Source organism: Sphaeramia orbicularis, chromosome 10 (assembly GCF_902148855.1).
Source record: "Sphaeramia orbicularis chromosome 10, fSphaOr1.1, whole genome shotgun sequence".
NCBI classification, from domain to species: Eukaryota; Metazoa; Chordata; class Actinopteri; order Kurtiformes; family Apogonidae; genus Sphaeramia; species Sphaeramia orbicularis.
In genome coordinates, this window is record NC_043966.1 from 15,560,096 (window position 1) to 15,584,751 (window position 24,656).

A 24,656-nucleotide genomic window follows, 5' to 3' on the forward strand; every position below is an offset into this window, starting at 1 on the left:
TTATAGAAACGCTGTGGAAGCATCTAAAAATGCTTCTCCCAGACATATACAACCACATACATACTGTCCGTTCAGATCTGGGTATATGACCATACAGTCACCCTGATGAAAGCCACATAACAAAACAAAGCATTTACGTCTAAAAACGTTTCAATGTCAACCACGATCCTATAAATAAGGAGGTAAAATGTCGTCTGTCTGGTCAATCAGGCTTCAATCGGCCTGGTTTACTCTGCACCACAATCTATTAATGATTTGCAAAAGTGTAAACACCGCACACTTGTTTTCTGGCTTGCACACATACCTCAGATAACTATTCCAAATCCCCAAAGCTCTTCCCAACCCAGACGAGGTGTGCATTCCTGGCCAGCTATCCAATACTTACAAAGGAATCTGAAATTTCATCCTTTTCAACACCCTCCCTCTTCCCCACGCCACCACTCAGGCCTCCAGAGCTCACTCTGCCGCCTCAGTCCTCACACATGGAAACACGATTGTCCGTCAACATGCGCATAAACCTCGACGCACGTGTCCACAGATCACCTGGATTTCAACGAAAACAGGTAAATGTGTCCAGTGAGCGATGACAGCACAGCATAGATAAACATATACGACAATAGGTACTGTTGTTGTAGTTTTAGTCTTTCAGGTTTGTTTTTTTTTCGCTAATGGGAGTTAGATTTACACACTGCTGCTGCTGTAGAGGAGCAGAAGGGATGCAATAAAGAACTTGAGGAAAGATTTACTTTCAAACATAAGAATTCGGAATTTTTGACACGTTACCATGCAGTGGAAGGTTGTGTGATATAGTAAGAAGAGGAGAAATGTAGTAGTATCGGTAAAGATGGATTGGGTTTCCTAAACTATTTTTTGTTTGTTGTGTAAGTGGTATTATGTTATAGTCTTGTATGTTTTATTTTAATTTTTGATAGCTTTCACCAAGAAAATCAAATAGGAACTTGAAAGCAACCTGCCCTCTCAACATAGAAATCATCATATAATTGTGGTTATTACAGTCACCGAAAAAACCACCCTTGTTTTCTTCAATTTCTTATTAATTTTAATGCCTGGTACAACTAAATGTACATTTGTTTGGACAAATATAATGATAACAACATAAATAGCTCATAGTAGTTTAATTTCAGAGCTCATATCTCGCCATTTACCATGGTTTTCTTGATAATAACCAAAATCACTTCAGTTTTTACATCAACAGCTATGAAATTGTACTGACAAAAACAGTGCTTTTAGGCATTCCATGTTTTCTTTTCTGCCTGTTTTAGTCACATGATACACACTGGAGTTAGTACTTGATTGCATAACCATTGTTTTTGATGGCTTGGTCTAATAATTTTTTACGTGACTGTATATTAGGGGTGTCAAACATACGGTCCGCTAGCCAAAACTGCCCCACCAAAGGCTCCAATCTAAAAATTACACTTAACATATTAACAGTCAATGGTGTTAAATTAATTTTATTTCCAAACTTTTAACAATATTATGCCCGTTACTAAATGCTTTGTGCGTTTATAGATCCACTGTGATCCATCAGGTGCATCATTAGCCTCATACCATCATTGCAGAAATCATATTTTTGGCCAAATTGTGATATCTGCATAAAATGAGGCTTAAGTTAGGCAGATATGACAGTTTGGCCAAAAATACGACTTGGGCAATGATGCTATGAGGCTAATGGTTATGAATGATAACTTTAGGAATAATATTCTTACATTTTAATTTGTTTTCCTTGTTCAGGTTATTCACATTTTTATGAAAACAAACTCTGTCAATGTAAACATTTTCATAATTTCCATTTTTTGCATAAAAAAAGAAGAATTTGGAGTTATTCATAAGTTATTATTTTACTGGTCCGGCCCACTTCAGGTCAAATAGGGCTGTATATTGCCCGCAAAATAAAACGAGTTTGACATCCTTGATGTACTACAATCTGGGGAGGCTCATTTTATCTAATGATCCATTTACATATAAGAAAGACAGTATTTAAGCAGTTCATAGGTTGAATATTACGTTTTTGACTATTTTTTCAGTATACATTTATTATAATAATCCTTAAAAACAAGTCATCCCACTGAGAATGGAACCAATCCCAATTTGGTGAAACTGCAAAACAAGATTAAAGATGTACTTACCATCTGACTGAGTATCAGGCTCGTGTATTAAATGCGACTTCCTGCTTTTAAGGATGTACCAATATATCAGCCAGATATACATCAGTATCGGCTGACATTTGCTTGCATCAACTAATATAGGTCTCAGCTTAAAAGACATGTTTACCCAATGGTGGTGGCAGGTATTTATCCGTCCAGGTATATTAAGTGTTTTTTCATGTTAAAATCTGTTCATTCAAGAATAATGTGCTGAAGGGTCAAAAATGGTGACCATTTTTTTATGTTTATAATGAATAAATCTTTGTTAATGGGTTGAGAAATAACAACAAAAATAAAATAAAGAAACAGAATCAGCTATTGGACAGGAATATTGCAGTCTTTTTGTCTCAATTTAACGTCTTTGGGGATAAAAATGTCTGTATTTTGCAATGTGTTCACAGTAGATTTTAATAAGATCTGTCTGACCCTATTATGTTGACAACATCATATTGTAAAAAAGCTTGACGGAATGTTGCAAAAAGATGAAATGAAAAGTATTTTATGGTCAAGGTTGTTAAACCTGGGAAGTTAAAAACACTATTTTGCACTTAAGCTGGGGCAATAAAACCTCTCGACAGGCTTTATTGTTTTAGTTTTGTATAAATTTATAATGTTTTGCAGATTTATTAACACAAAATTAAGTCTTACTTTTGCCCATGTGGACATCAGTATTAGCAGATCTTGGCTCTGGAAGCTACTATCAGGCTTCTCAACTGGAATTACTGACTTTCACGGTAAACAGTAGCTCAAAAAACTAAAATCAATCCCACTTAACTACTTTCTATGGCTAGTCTGAACTCCAGTTCCAGTTTATTGATTAATTACTTGGAGTTTGATGCTTAGTTCAACTGTTATCCAGTGTAAAAAACAGCCAAAGACATTCATTTCTCGCAGGAAGGAGGGTTGTGGGTGGATGGGGGGGGCCAAAATTCCACTATCTACCACTACCACTAAATGTCTTAAGTGGGATGCAGTAATATGAATGAGTTATATATGCCCACATGAGCACGTAGGCACGTCCACACACAAATAAACCCTTGCATAAACACACAACCAGCCTGTGATGTGGAGACAAAGACTGGCCTCAGATTGCTGAGTCATCTTTGCAGCCCCACTAGTGCTGCTGTTTCTCTTCATCTGCTCAACTGGACTTGATGCGTCACACTGGGAGGCTTTCCCCCCCTTTTTCTCTTCTTTTTTTTTTTTTTTTTTGTTTCTAAAAACGTGGCCCTAATCTGCAGTGAGTTTTCCACAGCCGTGCACCACATGAAAAGCATGGGTCGCTTTCATTTAGCGTCCCTTAACCCCAATAAGCACGGCCGCCCAATGTGCAACAGTCAGAAAGTCAACACAAAGGAGAAGAAAAACCCACAAAGCTCCATGGCTGAAGGAATAAAATGTCTTGGTTGGTTTTTACTTGAGAGTTAAATGTGTTCAGCTTTGAAATCTCTGTGAAATCATACGGTGACACAAGCAAAAAACACAAATTACTGTCTTCCACAACCATCGTTTTACAGCGTCTTGACAAACATCTTCATTTTTCTGTATATCTAGCTTTGTCTCTCACAATTTACAACATTACCAAAGGCCAGTGACTGTAATTTACATAAAATAGACATTAAAATTTAGTGGACAGCTGGTAATGTTACACTGTCATGTAAAATGATGACTTTAAGAACCCAACAATACTTATGTTCAATGAAAGCTGCCGTCCTAAATCTAATTATGTCTCGGCCTTGATTTATGCCACTACTTACAAAAGTTATCAACAATCCTTCTCAATAAACTATAGAGGCTACGTTCTAAACAACCGTTTGATAGAGCCATCAGAAAAATCACAATTTTCGTTTGTCTACTAGGAAATATCCAAGCAGCAGTATCAATTTCTTCCGCTGACATGCTGCGAGAATAAAACACTGCCAAGAAACTTCAAATCTTGTTTCCAAATTTAATCCACCGCCATTCATCATTCCTGAAGTCTTTGCCCTTTGAAAAGAAATAGAAACTTGTCCAGAGGCAACTGAAGAATAAGTGAGTCCTCGGTGGAGATCAGGCCAACAGCAGATCCACATAAAGTCACACCTAGGCTAAAAGGTTGTTTGTCCCGTCAGCAAAAAAACGCTGTTTGGTTTGTGTTTGGTTTGACCCACATGACTGGGTTAATTCCACCTATTTAAAGCAAGCTCTTTTGTCCTGAAGGCAGAAAGGGAGGCATGTAGGAGGGCAGGAGGCCGACTGGTTGTTTAAAATGCACAAAAATCACAAAAAAAAGTAAAGGACTGCAGACAAAACAGAGCAGCAACCTTCGATAGAGGAAGAGAGAAAGTAAGAGGAACGTGCATGTTTGTCTAGACACTAAATCCTTGATGATACGCCACATCTAAAGTGTTAAACCCCTCTGATGGTATTGAATTTGACCCAGTCCGGGCAGATGAAAAAAAACTACGAGTATCAAGTTTGTCTGAACAAGACAGAGGCTTGAACTGGTGGGCTTCACACAGGAGAAAGGCAAACTGAAAGGTGAAACTGGCTTTTATCTGGAGAACTGTGGCTCATGACCTTTGCTGGCAGGGATGTACTTTACTGATGCATCACATTACACATGCACTGAACGAAGAACAACTGGTAAATCTGGCAAATCTGGCAGTAAGCAGTGATTTGAATGTGTACTTCTATGGACGGAAATAAATTCAGCATGTTTGTTAAGATTTAAGAATAAGCCACGATATGTTTCTGAGAGAGACAATGAATGTAAACAATGAATTATGCTTCCACTTGTGATTAAATATAAAGTAGTTTAACACAGTTTTTTGTTTTCTCAATCTTTTGTTGGATATATGGAGTAAAGACAATGAAATCTTCACTTACGGCTTTGATATTCCTAAAATACCAGCTAGTTGGTAGAGTAACAACAGAATATAAAAGAGATTCAACAATAATTACTTCATAAAAAGGTGCGTTATAGAAGATTCCCTCTTGCTCATGTGCTTTCATAAAGTTTGTGTTTGAGTCTGTTTTCTGCTGGCGGCATTTGGTGATGGTAGTGAAATGAAGGTTCAAGGTGACTTTGGCCCTGTCCATACGAAGACAGTTTCGGTTGTATTCGCAAAAGTCCACACGAAATTAGCGTTTTCAGTGACTGAAACCACAACATTTTGAAACCAGGTCCCAGAGTGAATACATCTGAAAACACCGGTTTCACGTCTTTGTCTGTACGACCAAACCGCAACTTCTCTAAATGACAATGTCATAGCACAGCACAGACCAAAGACGCTGACAGGTAGATACCCCCAGCAGCTCATTGATCATGGTTAAAAAAGACTAAAATAAATAATCAAAACAAACTAAAATAAATAAGTCATTAGATATCGCTAAAAATGCCGATAGAAAACTTGTTAAATGCATGATAAAAAACATAACACAATATAATACAAGGGACAACAAATGATAATTACATTAAGACCACGTTAAAATAAGCCAGACCCCAAGAATGAAAGTAAAGCAAAGTCCATTCCTTTTCCAACAACTGCCTAAGTATCTTATATCAGTGATAACATCTTATGCACAAGGGACATGCACAAATAATCTAATAGTCCATTTGTAGAAGCAAAACATCAAGGCCTAATCAATGTCTTTTAAGAGTTGAATCATTTCTATTTATGGCAGCATGTGATTTCTGACAAGTGTGTATGTGAGACATAAAAGGAATATAAACCAGTAGGACTGTCGGATTTATGGATCAGGTCAGCTCCTCGTACTAATAGTCTAGACTGTTAAACACAACTAGAACAAACTATCAGCAAAGCTTACATTTAACCCAAATGTACACATTAACAAATCGAAGTTGAGAATATTTTTCTTTTCATGTGTATGAATGAGCTCTTACACTTACACTCTTTTCTTATCATGCTGTAAGTCTTCATTAATTCTTATTCTATGCAAGTTTGAAGGTCTGAATATTCTTCTAATCCTTTTAATAAAGATTTTCCAACAATGATAAATCTTTTTTATTATGATTTTATATCCTCTACTCTTCTCTAATTCTATTTTGATCTTCTGTTGTTTATTTCCTCTCTATATTCCTTTAACTTAGGTGAACTACAATGAACTGCCTTTGTGTATGAAACTATTCTATATGAATTAACTTGCCTTTTACTTCATAGAGACATGGAACTAGCCTAATGTTTATGGCCCAATTTTCTACCAGAGAGCTGAATATATCCTTCTTTTAACAGTGTTAAAAAAAAAAAAAAAATTAAAACAGTACACTTGTGGTTCACTCACTGCATTATTATCATCATCTTCATCTTTATTTTGATTTGGGTGGAGGGCACAATTTAATGATGATGTTACAACTAACCAGGTAATAGACTTAGGCTAGTTTGATTATTCACCTTAAAAAAGGTAATTAAAACGCTGATTCTTTCTGTATAGTGATTTCTCTGTAGAGGTCAGGATTCAATAAAAACTCTAGACCAGACTCCAACACAAACACCCATCTAAACATACTGAACATTTAAAAGCCCAATATAATAATATTAATATGGAGAAAGAAATGATAATGGTATGGTCATCACAGATTTTATTATGTGCATTATTTATTAAGGATTTTTATACTGACTATTTTATTCTGTCTACAAGTGTTGTATCTGCTTCGCCTTTTCATTTTTACATTCCATCTATGAAGGTAATGTTTAAATGACAAATAAAGAATCTGAATCTGTTAGTTTAAGCAGGGTATACACATAAGGATTTTCGAAATCTGAAGAGATTTTTTTATCTGTTACAGACCCCACACATGAAGATAAAAAATCAGACAATGAACAGTTTTGAGCATACTGTGTGTGGTGTGCTCCGATTATCCCAACATAGCAAACAAGACACAAAACGATTCTGTCCCACCACCGATCTAGAATCTAATCCTCCAAGCCAGAAATCAACAAAAACGAAGAAGAAACACAGCAACAACCGGAAAACATAACACGCAACATGTTGTATCGGTTGTGGTAGGACTTGGCGGAGACGTTGAATAGACATTCTCAGGCTTCCCACTGTTCCACAAGCTGGTCCACGGAACTTTATGTTTCAGGTCGGCCATGCTTGTTTTTATTTATGCGTACTTCCTTGTTTTTCAGTCAGCTCACTTGTTGATTGGCTACATTCCATTCCATGTCACAGTTCACAGAGTGATGACTCAGGAGTCGTCGGCTTTCCACACACACGAAGATTTTTGGTCGTAAATATTCAACTTGTTGAATATTTACGATTGTCGGCCCGGGTCAAATTCACTCTTAACACACCTCAGACCACAGGATAATCTTATAAGACATAAAATAATTTGGCGTTTGCTATCCTTGGTCAGGAAGGGGGAAAATCAGGACAAAAACAGCCAGATATCCGTTACATGTGTACCCAGCTTTAGTTCATATCATTCATCCTGAACCAAGTCCACTGACCTAAGATTTCCTCCTATCGTGCAGGCCTTCACTATAACCAACTGTCCAACTACATCCATTTAATCTACTACAGACAGGCCCTGTATCAGTTTAGACTTATACATAGTATGTCATTCCACCACATCCACCAAGAACAGCTTCAGAGCTCCTCAGCATTGATTCTCCAGCCTGTGAACTCCACTGAAGGGAAGAACACCATTCTAACAAAAAAATATTGACAAACTTTCCATCCTCAGTACCGTTCAGCGAGCCGTTGCGTCCTATAGATTGGGTTTGTCATCACTGAAGAGACCACTGAAGTTCTCTCTTCATTTATCATCCAACTGATAAAAAAAATAAACCCCAAGTGCCAAGACACAGAAGTAAAAATAATGTGAACCGATGATAATTTTTTTAAAATTTAAATGCCAAAAGCCTGGTTAAATCTGTGCAGACACATGGTGAAATTGCACAGAGAGGATGTAAACCCATGTCTGAACCAGCTCCAATGTATTAACACACGACTGGCGAGTACTATCATCAAACAGAGCTGTTTGTCTTTGACTTGGCTAAAGAATTTGGCAGGGTTTGTTGCATTCATTCACTAACCAACGTGTAAAAAAAAAAAAAAAAAAAAAAAACTCAGCTGGAAGGGGTGTTCAAAAGCTAAATGAACTAAATGAAAACCATAACTTTTATTGAGTTAGAAACTGGCTTGAATATATTTGGCTCAGTTGGATGATGCACCCCACAGTGAAGCTTTAACCTTGATGCAAATGAGGGGTCATAATACAGGAATAATAAAGTTTTACAGCCTTTTCATTCCTTACACCATTTCATTTTTTTCCCCTCGGTTGTCAATGCCAGACTGTACCTGAAATCTAGCATCTTGAACATCGGTCAGATTTAAACATTATTTGTGTACAACACTCCCTGGGATGCTTTTACACTCGAGAGGACGATCGCACATTCAGCAAAGTGTTTGTACGGCTCAGAAACAAGCTTGTGTCTTTGTTGTCCAGAGAATTAGGATCCAGTTTTTAGCTGCTTCAGAGTATTTGTTTCATGAACCAGGCTCTTCTCTACTATTATAAAGGCTTTCAGGCAGCATTTAAGCTTTTTTGGAACCATGTAAGATGAATTAATGTAAAATCAGGTAGGAGTAGAGCTATGAATCTTCACTGGCCTCACATTTAAATTTGATTAAGACTCACTGATTAATGTCTTGAATGAGCTTCACTTTTATCAGTTAACACGAGCAGTGAGGTAAACTTGGAAGACAGAAAGACCTCTAATATGCACAGCTCCATCTTTTTAATACCAATATCTGTGTGATCCACCAAACCAAAACAGAAACCTTAGAAAAACAGAATATAGAGGCTTTAAAAGCAGACTGGCCTCACCATATGCCTCCATTATAATGTGCTCTTCACTTTAGATCTTTAAAATACTGTAGCGCTGCAACTACAGGTCAGTTTTATTGTTAATCATTCCTACTGAATTAGTCAGAAAATGGGGGAAATGTTCAGAAAGCCCAACATGATGTCCTTAAATGCCTCACTTACTCCTTAATATGAAGAATGAACAGAGGAAGAAACTAGAAACAAAGGTGAAATCAGAGAAATGTGGGGCTTTTTCTGAAATGATTATTAAAACCAATTTCTAATGAACATATTTTGTGCATAATTTAATAGCCGATATTTGGTATATATAGATATTCAGAGGAAGGTCACACTAAATACGACCACTTTGGTTTATAGAAGCTGTTTTTTTTTTCACTGCAACTTTTCTTTTTACTGCTGTTCATACTTTAAAAGCAGTAAAAACAAAAATTTCAAAGAAAAAAACTGCTTCTATAAACCAAAGTGGTCATATTTAGCATGACCTTCCTTTTACACTTAACATGTCTTTAATCCTTTTGTTCAGACAATATGACATTTTTTCTCATTCACTTTCTGATTTTTTTATTCCTAGTTTCATTCAACAACATGCCAGATGTTTCTAACGGTTTTTTGCTGCTTCTTGTCATGGGGTCAAGGGTCACACTAAATATTAACTTTAACCTTCAGAACCTATTTAGTTTGGTTTTTTGTGGGGGTATTTAAGGTTGTGCACATATTTCCTATATTTTCTTGTTGGATCTGAAGGAAAGAGATTGAGAAATAAATATGCATGTTCATTTCAACACTGCAAAAACAAATCTAAAGGTCGCCTAAAACTTTTAAACAGTACTGTATATATTTAGAGCTTGGTATATATATATATATATATATATATACATATATATATATATATATATATATATATATACCTATATATATATATATATATACCTATATATATATATATATATACACACACATTTTTCTTTTTCTGTTGTATTGATAATTCTTTCCAGCTACTTTTTATTATACTTGAATGAGGCAACTGTAACACCCAATAATTTCCCCCCAAGATTAACCCATAAAGACCAAGTGTGACTTTTGTGGTAGATCCCAAATGAATTTTTCTCTCTATTTAACTTTTCTAAAGTGATTTATCATTATTTATTTTTACTAAAAGGTACGTTGTGCATTTTCAGTGAAAATCAAGTACTTTCTTATATTTAATTCACTGATCATGTAGATGTTCATAAAAACTCAGATTACAGTTTAGGGTTATTATATCTAAAACACAGAAAGCTGAAGAACAAGTGACTTTTTCAGTAAAGGTTCGTAAAGATGTCATTAACTAAACATAAACCCAGTGTCTCCATCCACTGTCATTGATCCAACTCCATGGGTTTTACTGGTGAATCAATGTTGTAGAAGATGACGATGTTTCCACGGTAACTACAGAACCTCTGAACATCCAAACGGGTCAAATCTGATGACCATGAAAAGATGACAAACTGTATTTTACACCAATTACTTACATGTATTGATAGGATTAGTGGATTAACAGGTATTAAACAGTTCAGATCAGTTAATGGTTTTGGTCGATAGCGGATGTTTGGGCTTTATGGATTAATAAAATATTCTGATTATTCTGATTGTGATAACTAATCCACTAATTACAGCTCTTCACCAAATGGTGCAGATGCCTTAGTGTATTTACACAGATTGTTATTATTATTATTAAAATTATCTGGTTCAATATTTCTGAATACACAGATATAAGCATAATAATCATCCAAAATGCTTTGAAACTCAATTTTTCAACAATTTTAGAGCAAATACTGGAACCCGAGCAGCTCCAAAGTCCTCTGAAGCCTTAGAAAGACCCCGATGACATGTATTTGAGCAAATGTGACACTGCTATAAAGGTCTTCACCAACCACCCTGACACAAAACAGAGCTGAGGTGAGAACGCCGACCTCTCTGACTTCATTCTCTGTTTACGTCCCTACAATAACCTGCCTTTTATCTCCGAGGGTCAAACTGAAGTCAGAGTCGCCGGTGGAGGCTGCATGATTACGAGCAGATGACAAGAGGAACGCTCACTTCCTTGGGAATTAACATTCTGAGCAGTTGACTGTGGTGAGCGTTTAAAAGATGATTTACCTTGCTGAACATTTGACCCAGTTTTTCCCCACGTGTGTGATGTTGAGATGGTGCAATAAGCGTCACCAGATGGCCAGACAAGAAACGTGAGCGTGTGTTTTCAGTGCTGCATTCCTGCCTGCACTGCCTGACCTATACAGAGTAGACAAGTCGTGCAAGTAACCCATATACAAACACGCAGCCGGTGCCTACAAAAACAGTCCATCTTGATCACGTTACATGCCCGGACAGGGAGCTGGAAGTGCACGGGTCTACTGTACTTCAGTTTCACATTATCTTTCTGCTGCACAGTCACTCAGGTCAGGCGGTAAGTCAGTCACTCAGTCAGTGAGTCAGTCGTAGTTCAATGCTCCTTCCTCATGAGTCTCTGGCCACCTGAGCTCAGCAGCAACTTAACTTAAAAATATCTGACCTTTCTTGAATCAGAAGCCAAGCAGGGACAGTCCCACCCAGCATGCCACACCAGGGGGGAAAACCAACAAAACCATGACATCAAATAAGTGGAGAGGCTGCTGAGGCGGAGCTATGCGATGAGTGTGAGCAGTAAAAAAAAAGAGGGGGGGAGGGGTGCATCAGGGTCAGGAGGTGGAGATGGGAAGGGGAGGGGGGAGGGGCTGGCTTTGCATTTTACATTTCCAGGCAAACCAAATTCCTCGATGTCCAACACACACCTGGATCCATCAGACAATGGAGTCAAAATTGCAGGATTATCTTTAAAAATCCTCTGAAAACAGGCTTTTTCCTTAACAAATACACCAGGTGGTTTCATGTAAAGGTACAAAAATCAATTGTTGGACGTTTTACTCAAAAAGGAGATTCTCCTGTAACATATTCAAATCCAGGACACACAGTCATCACAGATCATTTTTGACCACATTTAAGATTGATGTTTGGACAATTTATGTTTGTCTTATTCAAGCATTGCATTCTAATACTGAGTGAGTAGTTTATTTGTGGAAAGCTAAGGTCTGATGTAAGAATATTAGAGCAAGCCACATTTTTCCAACAGGTAAGTGGGTCACTGGTAGGTTTTAAGATTTTGGAACATCAGAAATATTAATATTCACACAGAAGAGCTTGAATCACTTTGGGAAAAAGATAGAGCAGCACCTTAGCTGTACAAAATAAAAAATTGATGAGATTTATCTACAACTCCAGAGAGAAAAATCAAATTTTCACCCAACAGTCATATTTTATAACAAGTTATCAAAACTGGAATAATGCTGACAACAAATTAATCAATCATGGCAAAATATTGAAATAATACAAATCTAAAAGTATGTCTAAATGCCTAGTTTTAGTGGAACAACAAGAACAAATTGCCATGACACCACATAAACCATCTACAAATCTAAAAATAATCCCTGGTTTGTGGCATCTAAGTCCTAACACCATTTAATGACTCCTACGTCCTCATGTTTGTAAAACTGAACTGAAGGCATTTTAAAGACACACACACACAGACCAAACAGCTTATTCTATCAGACCATTAGTCCAGAACTAAAAGACATTCAGTCAAAACAGATGACATTCTCGACATCACTAAACCATTACATTTTGGATGTTGTTTTGCTTTATTCGATGATTCCCTTTAAGTAATGCACTGTGACAATGGTTATGAATGAGTTTTCAGCTGATTAACTAATTATTGCAGCTTCAATTCATTGATTTTTCTTTATCTGAAAGTCATCAGTGATGTCGGCTGTTGTGGTGAAGACAAGAGCGTGTGTGTGTGTGTGTGTGTGTGTGTGTGTGTGTGTGCGTGTGCGTGTGTGTGTGCTTACCTCTTAAAAGCCTCTGTGGGGTTCCTCTCACACTCCCCAGGCTGCAAAGTGCTCTGCACAGCTGGGTCACGCACCTTCTCCTCGTATCCCGGAACCAGCCCGCTGTGGCAGATCTGAGCCACCAGACCTCGGATGAACCCGCCGACACACAGCGTGTCCGAGTCGTCCGCCCGGCAGAAGTGGAAGGCCAGGCTCTGCTGATGCAGACCGCGGTGGGTTCCCTGGGCTGAGGTGGGCCACAGGAGCTCCGTGCTTAGTGCAGTTTTCCCACTTCCCGGTCCCCCCACCAGCAGCACTCCCCAGGAGTTACCCGCTTTGGAGGACCCCGCTGTGAGGGTACCGGGATTGGACGCACCCCCACTGGGCGCCAGTGGGGGCTGCTTACATGGAGTGCTGGTCACTCCACTGAGGTTGTTAGTTTTCTCCTGGAGGCAATGCTGGATCTTGTGGAAGACCCACTCCCGGCAGTAAAAACGTTTCCCTTGCAGCAAACTGGTTTGGGCCATTTTGATGTAGTGCTGCTGTTCCACCTATTCCTCCTCTTCATAGGGGTCCCTTCATCCTACCCATCACATTTTCAACTCCAACAAAGCCCAGCTATAAATCTGAACATCCATTATGTCGGCTGCAAACGTGCCTTTGAGAAAGCTGATCACAGTTCAGCCGTCCTTGGTGTTTATGTCAGGAAGAGGCCAGGATGAAGGCAGTGAAAGCAGAGAAAGCAGAGCTGCAGATGGCAAAAAAAGCAGCCTTGGTGTAGTGCGCTACTGAATATCTAGGTCAAAATAAAAAAAGGAAATCAAAATTGAGGCTCAAACCATAGATTTTCCACCAACTTTTTCCACAGCTTTCCCACTGGTTGTACTGAGTGCTCCTTGTTATTATGAGTGTGCTGCTTTAGCATGGCGCTGGGCATGGCAGGGCAGCCGGCTCTTGAGAGCATCCACTGGCAAACTCAAGCCACCGCTTGATACAATTAGCCATGGGAGTTGCTGATATATTTCCGCTGATGCATTTCAGATGCTACCGGGGTGACCATAGCGTGTTTCCATTACATTAACATGGAAGAGGCTGCCAGTGCAGAGTCAGTTTCTCCAGAACCATCCTAAGCCTGGCTCTGTCCCTGGAAATAAAAGAAACAGAAACGAAACAAAATTAAACAAGTTTATGCTCAATCACGCTTTCCCATATTAAATACAAAAGGAAAGCGCCTGCAGTAATATTCTGTACTGTTAAAAGCCAAGAATAAAGTAAACAAATCAATGTCTTTGGAAGCATGCTCACATGAGAAATGCAACAGTTTGACATCTTCCTACATGCACATTCCTAATTTACATGTTGTTAATCCACTAAGAGTCCCAACCCTGCGGCTGCTAAACAGGAGTGTATGTCGGTTGTCTTTTATCCTACACTACCCACATCACTGCCTGCCCTGCAACTAAATTCTTGGCAGGGAGCTCGTCCAGTTTCTCTAGTCTATCCACTGATCCCCCTTCCTTCCTATGTGGCTTTAAATCCCAAACAGTCCACATCCGTCCTGAACTGTAGGGGAAAAAAAAAAAAAAAAGTCCAAATAAGAGGACCCCCTTCCTGCACTCACAGGGTCATTTACATGTGTGGAAGTGGTAGCCAGCACAACCTAAAAATGTCTTTAACAGCTTCTGGGGGTAACACAAACCTTGCAGACCTGGATCTGTATATATGCATGTATGACTGTCAGTGATTTGGAAATGGGATGATGCTTTTTAAGATTTAAGGTTCCATGATGCTTTCTGACTTATAACAGTTTAACTACCTTTTTATTTGGTCCTTCATCAATGCTTACTACTGCTTCTCTCCCACAGCAAGCAATGCAAATATTCCACAAAACCTCTCCAAGCCAAGAAAACACACACTCATACACTCTCACTCATACACATGCACATAGTCTTGCTGATTACTTTGCAACGCTGCCAAAAAACAAGGTTTAAAAAAAAACCAAAAAAAAAAAAAAAAACCGGGTTGCAATACATTTTCACCTTTGTGTTTTCTGGCTCCAAAATAAAAACGCATCCAGAACGAAATATATGAATTCTCAGTTGTGTTTAGAGGTGGTAGGAGACAAATCTATCAGAGCAAACGACATGAATTCACCTCGGTGACTGAGGCAGCAAGTCTTTTGTATGGTCAGACAAACCTCACCCATTTCAGATGGGATACAATTTACACCTATGGGGGCTTTAAAAAAAAAAAAAAAAAAAAAAAAAAACAGACTAGCTACCACTTGCAGGCATTCAGAGTAGAAACTAACAAAGCCAAAAAAAAGACACTTAAATGCATCCATGCGCGCGATCCTAGCTAAATGTAACTGTTCCTTAACTTCATTTAAGCTAATTCTGGAGCGTTTTTACATTTTCGTTACAGTTTCCAGTGTCTCTCTCGGCACCCAAACGGTTTTCCTCTCACCTTTTGCCGATTCCTCTTGGTGTTGTGTTTTTTTTTTTTTTTTTTTAGGTGTTGCAGTTTCCGTAGTCAACACCCTTTGCGTCTCCGTTAAAATCAAACACGTCCGGCTAAACATTAGCCCGCAGAGGCCGGTGAAAAGTCAAATCCCGAATTCGTGCATTTGAGCGGCGTTCATGTCTTTCTTTGAATCGCTCTTTTTCTGTTGCCGTCGGCTCCTCCTGCTGCCCGACACAGCTCCACATCGAGCCGACTGACTCTCCGCCTACAAACACCGAACATTTCTCTCCGCTGCATTCAGAGCGCAGAACCACGGAGCGACGCAAGGCCTTCTGGGATATGTAGTTTAACCCTCCGTGGCCATTAATCAGAGCTGAGGTGTTTTGATCTGCTGCTGCCCCTATTATTAGCTTGATAAGGGGTGTCAAAATGATTTTTAATTACTCGTTATCATTTAATCAGGAGTGGCAGCATGGTGCTTACATGAGAAGATTTAATTCAAGCTGCCTAGAGAGGAGCTGACCATTTTTATGAAATGGAAAAAGGGGGGGAAATGTGCATATTAGATTAGATTAGGTTTTTTTTTTTTTTTTTTTTTTACAGCTGTACCCCTTAATTACACTGGTCTACAATTTTTTTTTACAAATGATTTGCTTCAGACATTAAATGTGCAAAATGTTACGTATTTTAATAAGATTAATTGGAAAATAAATGACAAAAGTGCCAGTTTGCTAATGTTTTCAAGGTATATGATTAAGTGTTATACACATATATATTGGTTTATGTACATTTATATAATAGTTTTAGAAATCTTCCACTAAATAGAACCTGTAAAGCAGGGGTGTCAAACTCATTTTGGTTCAGGGGCCATATTTAGCCCAATTTGATCTCAAGCGGGCCAGATCAGTAAAATAATGACTTAATAAGCTATAAATAATGACAAATCCAAGTTTTTCTTTTTGTTTTAGAACAAAAAAATCCCAATTAAATTATGAAAATGTTTACATTTTACAAAAAAGATGTGAATAACCTGAAAAAACAGAAATTTAATTTGAAAAATTAGTGCAATTTTAACAATGTTATGCCTCGACTTATTATTTATACATATACATTATACATAATGTTACATAAACATTTGGTAACAGGCAGAATATTGTTAAAATTTTGGAGTTTGGAACTAAAATGTGAACAATTTCTACAATATTCCATCTTTTATTATTAACACAACTCCAGATCACAGTGGATCCATAAATGCACAAAGCATTTAGTAACAGGCCGAATATTGTTCAAATTGCACATTTCAGGTTGTTCATCTTTGTTTTTATTTATGTATTTATTTGCATTTTATTATGAAAGAATAGTTTTGTAAATGTAAATATTTTCACAGTGTAATGTTTTGTTTTTTTCACTTAAATTTTTTCCACATAATTTTTCACAAAGAAAATTTGTAGTTGTCATTATTTATGGGTTATTGTGTTGTTATTTTTACTTGAGATCACATTGGTCTGTATGCGGAACCTGAACCAAAATGATTTTTGACAACCTCCACTGTTAAGGTTAATTTTTGCACTTTCATCCCGCGGGCCGAAACCGAAACCGAAACCTTTGGCGGGCCAGATTTGGCCCCCGGGCCGCATGTTTGACACCTGCGCTGTAAAGTGAATGTATTCTAATGTGCAGACAGTGTTTTGAAGTAGATCTTGTAGCTCTGAGACAAATATTCCTTTTGAGTCAAACCCATTCTCTTGTTAATTCTAGAGTTTCACATTTTGACCCAAGGCTGTATCTTGGAAAGTTTAGCCAACCAGCATTTTTGACTTGAATTTTCTTAATCAGTGACTCTCATGTGGTAAAATTTCATTACTTTTATTCTGGAAGCATTTTCCTTGTAGACCAGTGTTATACCTTTGCAATGAAATCATCTGTGATTAGAGGTGCATAGACAAGACTGATAATAACAGAAAATTACCTTAAAAAACCCTTCACTCCAGTTATAAGTATACTCCACTTTATTTCATTTGAATGTATTTTTCCCACAAAAGTTCAATAACCCTGTGAAAAACATTTTGAATTTACATATTGTCTGTATTTATTGAAACATTTAGCAAACTATAAATACAGTTGCACAATAAAATTTGGGAACATCTTAATAAATAACATAACTTGTTGATTCTTTGTATTCATGGACTTATTTGAAAGGGACAGTGTTTATTAGAATCAACAGAATAAAAAAAATAAAATAAAAATTAGATGATACATTTACATAAACATGTACTTAGACATAAACAACCATACAAATACAATACTAAAGACCAAATTACAAAACAAACCTATTAAACAAAAGAAAACATCATCCAAAAAACAACAAAATAAAAATAACAAAATAATAAATTCTCTTTACAATACTCAACAGAAATTTAAAAAAAAAAAAAAAAAAAAAAAAACTGTAAATGAGCAACAGTTTGCCAACCTAAAAACACGAAACTAGAACTGAGGGATAATGTCGTCATTGATCCAAGACATTAATAAAACAATAGGGAAAAATACATCAAAATGCAATGTAATAGGCCCAATCCATACTGAAGAAGAATTCTGCATTTTTATTGGAACATTTTATAATCTATAAATACAGCTGCACAGTAAAATTTAGGAACACCTTAATAAATAGCATGACTTGGTGATTTTTAATTGAAAAGATTTGTATTCATTGACTTATTTGAAAGGGACAGTGTTTATCAAAATTAACAGAAAATTAAGAAACTGAAAATAAGCCAGAGTTGTAAATTTGTTTATTAGTCTTACAATGTTTTTGTGCTGAACCTTCTGATCCTTGAAGACCTTATAATTACTTAATTAATTTTCACTCCTATATTACTCTGTTATTGAGTTTGTTACTGTCTCCTCTTCTCCTCTTTTTTTCTGTTTATTTTTTACACTAATATATGGAGAGAAATTCCTCATATTGTTACAATTATATATAATATATGTAATAAACTGAATTCTGATTATGATTCTTCTTTTGGTTCATGGTTTAACCCTAAAAGACCTAAACAGCTTCAGATGACCAAACTCAAATACTGATTTAAAATCATTAATAACTTTTGGACCACTATAATTTTATCAATACTGTTAAATAATTCAGATTAAATGCAGTTTCTCACCTTTTCAACAGAATCAGATATGACACATTTGGACGTTCAGAGGATTCATAGCGAACATGGAAACACTGTCATCTTCTCTAATATTAATTCACTAATAAAACCCAAGTAGTTTTACAATGAGAGTGCTTTTAAGTGGTTGTTTTTAATTATATATTTTGCTCAAAAATATCACTTTTCCCTCAGTTTTTGCCGTTTTGATATAATAAGCTTTGGTTTTTGCTGAGCTTTTATGAACATATACATGGTCAATTGATTAAATTTAGGAAAAATACTGATTCTCATTTTTTTTTAAAAATGCATATACAGACTGTGATATTATAATAAATGATGATAAATCACTTTGTAAAGATTAAATGTCAACATAACTTTGTTGCCATAAAAAAACTAGGTTGAATTCCGTATTTGCTGAGCACAGTAAAATCTTCCCCCTCTTTTGTGATTAGTTTACAGGCAGTAGTTCTGCTTGTCAATCAATCCAGTGATGGAAAAATGATTAATGCTGTCATTAACGCTAAGCCTAAAATGGTCCATCTGGACTTTTTGTCTTATTTTGACTATAAAATGATTACAAAATATGTTGTGAGAAGACTTGCACCAATTATAATTTTTTCGGCCGATGCCGATTTCTGATTTGCAGGGTGCTTGGACGGCTGACACCAGTTTTGGCTGATTTCAATCTCATTTTTTTGCAAACACAACACACAAGACATTGCAACGTAACTTTCCCATTAGAACATTTATTTTAGAAATAGAAGAAAAGTGGGCAAAAATTTGCCAGGTTTTGTGTATGAAAACAGGTGCATTGATTGAAACACCTGTTTTTTAGTGAGTCCCATATCATACTAGCAGCTGAAAATTATCATATTTGAAGGAAAATTATCATACCCTCCCAATTTTTATTGTGACATGGCTCAGACCACCTGCTTTAGTAACACATGATCATAGACCGTACATATTACACGCTGCAACCCAGTTTTACTTTAAAATAATCTAATAGAACCTTGGAAAAAAGCAAGCGTCTCTACATATGTGGAGCCCAGGATGAACCCTTGCACTGAATGGACCTGATTAACATGACAAATTCATGGGGCCCAGCATTTGTGGGGGGCCCATAGAGCAGGGGTGGGGTGGGGGTCCAGTGGATACAGGCTAGAAATTGTGAAAATGTCCTGTAAGTTCCACTGTATAAAGGCGAAGACACACCAACCCGATTTTCGGCAGTCAGACGTCGTCAGGCAGTCTGGCAAGGTCAGTGACATGAGTCTGCATGGTGTGTTCAGTTCGATCGGCCATTGTTGATGCCATCGCCAGTCTTTTCAGCCGATTCAACATGTGTAATTGGCTAATACCCATCGTTCAGTCGGACCAGTCTGATTGGTGGAGGGATAGCCCTTGTCTAGTGAATCAGTGAATGTGATGGCCCTGACCAGTGGTAAACCAGCTGGCCATAACAGTGAACGAGAAGTTTATATGTGAATCCAGCTATGCCAAGGTACTTTACACGATCACTGTCTTCTATAATAGGCCATTCACTGTTCATATCGTATCTGAATGAGTGCCAGTCAGTGTCTTTTATGGACTTCATTCATTCCATGACGTGAACACTGTTAGCATTGTTAGCATAGTGCTATTTCTCCATAGTTTTTGCGTGCGACACTTTTCTTCTTCCACAGGAAGAAGCCCGAGAGCTGACAACACCAGTATCTTCTTATCACTAGCCATCCATTCAACGAGTACAACAACAACAACCCTTCTGGACTACTCAACACTCTCTGCTGACAACAATCACTGACAACAACGAGCTCTGGGTTTTGGTTGACAGGGATGTTCCGTCATTTCCGGGTTTAAGTCTTGCGCAAGTGCAGAATGTACGTTCGAGTCGGTAGTCGATTTGGTGTGTTCTTCACACTTTTTTGACCGTGTCGGGGAGACTGGCACTGAGTGATCAGTGGGGCTACCTTTTCTAGTGACCGTCAGCAGTCAGGTTGGTGTGTCTTCATCTTAAGAGAGACATAGAAGTCGAGAATCAGACGTTCAAAGCATGTTCAATTTCAGTTTCATTTTCACGCTAGCGCAAGTGACATTATGTGTGGATCGCGTGTACCCCCCCACCTGCTCCGACAGATCGACAAGATACATAGCTTTCATGGGGCCCACAATTGATAGCGGCGCCCCTGATTTACACCATTTATGAATTCACAACTTCTGCATGCTTTGGAGAGCATGCACGGATCAGTGGGTTACCCGTGGGTTGGGTCAAAAGAGTAAGTAAGTAAGTAAGTAAGTAAATTTTATTTATAGAGCACTTTTCACATTCAGAGTCACAAAGTGCTTTACCAATTCAAATCAGAATCAAATCAAGTTTACAGAGACCCAACAGAATCCTTCAGTATCACTTTACTTGCAGGGCAAGTCAAATAATTCCACAAAAGTGGGACCCGCAGGTTGAAAGAAAACCCGGATCGGGGGGTTAATCGCAGGTCCCGTGGGGGCAAGAGTGGGCAATGTCCCCTTAAACAAACATCCTGCCCCCTCAAATGAAGGTTTCCGAAGGTTGGGAAAAGGAAAATGAGGTGCACAACAGCGAAAGACTTAAAGGAATTAGTAAAGCGTCTTGTTTCAGTTTCACTTTCTACGGTTGTATGGTGGTGTGTACGTACTCAGTGTGAGGTACACACTCCCCTCATGTAACACCCCCCCCCCCCCCCAGCTGGAAAATACAGTCCAGGTCAGTACTGTGTTATAAAAACCAGTTTGTTCTATCTACAGTCAATCTGTTAACGGTGATATGTTTCAAAGTGTACAGCTGATGCACCAGATGTTGTCATTGTGAGTCACAGCAGCAGGCAGGTATGTGCTGTGGAATTAGATTGTATTTTTGACAGAAAATAGAAGATGACGCTCCACTGTCTCACAGCTTAAAAAGTGACTTTTGTTAATAATAATTCCAAAAAAAATCTCCATTCTTTGGGTTGGTGCAGAGTCAGACAATTTGGCTGATGCTGCAGGAAACATAAATGTCACCGTGTTGCTGTAATTCCAATCAGATACTCACACCCTGCTTGTTAAATCTGACTCACATTTAATGCTACAGCAGCTGAACCACTTGACTGTGTATGAAAAAAGTGAGCAAGTTGTAGCAGTTGTAGCAAAGTTTGTTTTTTTTTCCTTTTTCATTTTGTAAAGTGATTTTTTTCCCCCTCCAGCACCAGTACACATGGGGCTTGTAGGCTGATGTGTTTTGATCAAACTGAGAGCTGCTGATGGTACAACTTATTTATCGCTCCCTCAGGAGTTGCTTCACAGAGTTGTCTTTCAGGTATAGCTGCAGCAGGTTGTAATCGCTGACCGCGTTGATGTTCAGAGCTCACATGAAGATAAAAAAAAAAAAAACAACAGCCCAGTGTCAAAATCTGTTTCCCTCTCATGTTTTCACAGAGTTCTGCCCTGGTTGAGGCTGAGAAAAGCAGAAAAAAAAAGTACAAGTTGGGGTTATAGGATTAAGATTCGGTGGAGGTAAACACAAGTTGCTGTAAGAACATTCTGACACAAGCCCTTACAGCCTACATTTACTTACAATCATAGAAAAAAATCTAAATAGTTGTGTTGTCACTTTGACGCAGATGCTAAATTAAGTTGAAATTGTTAATCTGAATCTAACATCTACAATAACTATGATGCAAATTACTGACAGTATTGTTATTATATTATTATAGTTATTGTGTTTTACTGTTGATTGTGTATCATGTATGTGTTTTATATTGTTTGGGCTTTGTATGGCTGCTACCTTGGCCAGGTCTCCCTTGCAAAAGAGATTCCTAATCTCAATGGTACTTCTTGGTTAAATAAAGGTAAAATAAAATAAATAAAATAAAATATTGGCATAATTGGGATACTAGTAATTAACCTTTAGGCGCATAAGTGGGTCAAAAATGACACGATGAGGTTATTTCTTCCAATATCCTCGTAATAAAAAAATGTTATTATTTCATATTCCAGGTCTTCCTCCAAAAACCTGCTACTGACATGATGGTATTTAAATTTTTAACTTACGTTTTATAGATTTTATGAAATTGTAGTTTTTGTATTACTAACCCAAGCTTCCATATTTGGGTAAAAAATTATCTGTATTCATTTTCAATGGAATTTAATCTGAACCTTTGATTCATTCATATAGCAAAACCAAAGAACTCACTCACTCACTCACTCACAAAAATGGATGTTGACATTGTTCTATTTGAGTGCTTCTATGAAACTGGGTTTATTTTGGTATCTGGCACTTTGACAGCTTGTTAGACCCAATAATAAAAGAGGAATTTAGACATATTTTCCCCCAGGATGTACCTAATGATGACCTCAGATAAATACAAAAAAAATTATACTCTTGCTCTGAGCCATCCCAGAATGAATGAATTTTTAATAAAATATTGGGGCCAAAAATAGGACCAAAACTGGGACAGGAAAAGCTACCTAGGTGTCAGTGCATGTGATCTGGAAAACATGGCTGTAAATGGTCTTATATACTGCTATAAATAAAGACACTATTAAATTTGACAATCCTAGTGGTTTTTCTAACCCAAACATGCAGGTTTTTCATGAATCTCATTCTCATTCCAGGTTTCGTGCATAACCCATCGTGTCCACTCATGTTACATGCAGAACCTGCCCATTTAAACACAAATAAATCACGAGGGATTTTGCAACAGCGGTCATTTTTGTGAAACACTCTGCCTTGCATAATTAGTTTGATTCCCAAAATGTACCTGTGAGAGAATAAAAAGATATTTAAAACGTAGAGTGGAGTTTTCGTGTCCTTTTTTTTGTTTTTGTTTTTACCATGTTACACGCGGATTCTTGTATAAAAATTATATAAAAATCTGAAAATTGTTTCTCTTTTATCTCAGTAAATATATATTTTAAAATAGACCCAAAGAGCTTCCAAACTTGCTTCATAACATTAGTCTGCATCTGGTTAGAATTTTTAGCCCCCATGTCCTGTTTTTAGGGACCAGTTTCATAGAAGCACCCATTAAGGTTACATACTAGCTACAAATTATATATTATATATACTTTGCTTTTCAAGTTTTCAAAAATATTTGAAAAATGTTAAAAAATTAAAAATAAAAACAACATTTCAAACTTGAAATCGTTGTTTTGTGGACCAAAATATAATGCAAATGTTTATTTCAGCATGACAAAATGACAAAAGTTGCATTAAAACACATTGATTCTGACATGGATCATTTTTTACCTATTTATGGAGGAGTGTAACTCGTAGATCTAAGGGTTAAACACATTTTCCAATCTCAGGTATGGAGATTATTTTATTGATCAGTTATTTGAGTCAAAAATCCAAACAAAAAATAATAATAATCCAAAAAATCAGTAGAATGTCATGAATTTAATAACAACGTTACAGAAACAGGTCATTGAAATTGATCCATGAACATCAGGATCATATATGACCAGGTAACATATGTATGTTCACAACGAGTGTTGAGCAGCATCTCATTATACAAGCTGGTTTTTTTGTAACAGTAGTCTACAAAGGGTTTAATATCAGCAAAGGCCAGGAGATTAACTCTTTCATGCATGACATGTATGCATGTTTTCTAATATTATTTGTTATGCTCCTGCTGCTGTGACACTTTAATTTCCCCACAGTGGGATAAATAAAGTCTTATTCTAACACTGATATATTGTTTAATGAATCCAAAGAAACTGTGGAATTACCAAGAGTTTTGGGAATACTTAGTTCACAGTTTAATCCTCATGGTTTTTGTCATTTTGTTTCATTCTCCTCAGTTGATTCATTTTACACTAAAATGGTAGGTTTTCTTAAAGCAGCAACATCATCACCTTCCTATTATAATTAACCCATAAAGACCCAAACCTCAACCGCTGACCAAAAGCATCTATTGATCTAAAATGTTTAATACCTGTTGAACCACTAATCTTATCAATACATGTAAATAATTGCTGTAAACGACAGTTTGTCAGCTTTTCATGGTCATCAGATGCGACCCATTGGGATGTTCAGAGGCTCCCTAGTTACCATGGAAACACTGTCATCTTCTACAACATTGATTCACCAATCATACCCATAGAGTTGAATCAATGACAG

At 37.3% G+C, this 24,656-nt stretch overlaps 1 protein-coding gene across 1 annotated transcript in view; it reads right to left on the minus strand.

Annotated features, from left to right (window-relative positions):
- ankrd50 (ankyrin repeat domain 50) overlaps positions 1-15,618 on the minus strand; it is a 65,981-nt gene extending 50,363 nt beyond the window's left edge. Inside the window, exons 1-2 of the mRNA XM_030145536.1 lie at positions 15,375-15,618; positions 12,930-14,052 (exon numbers count right to left, since the gene is read on the minus strand). Of these exons, the coding sequence (XP_030001396.1) occupies positions 12,930-13,435 (506 nt within the window). The 5' untranslated portion in view covers positions 13,436-14,052; positions 15,375-15,618. The remainder of the gene's footprint in view (positions 1-12,929; positions 14,053-15,374) is intronic.
- Positions 15,619-24,656: the final 9,038 nt, after the last annotated feature.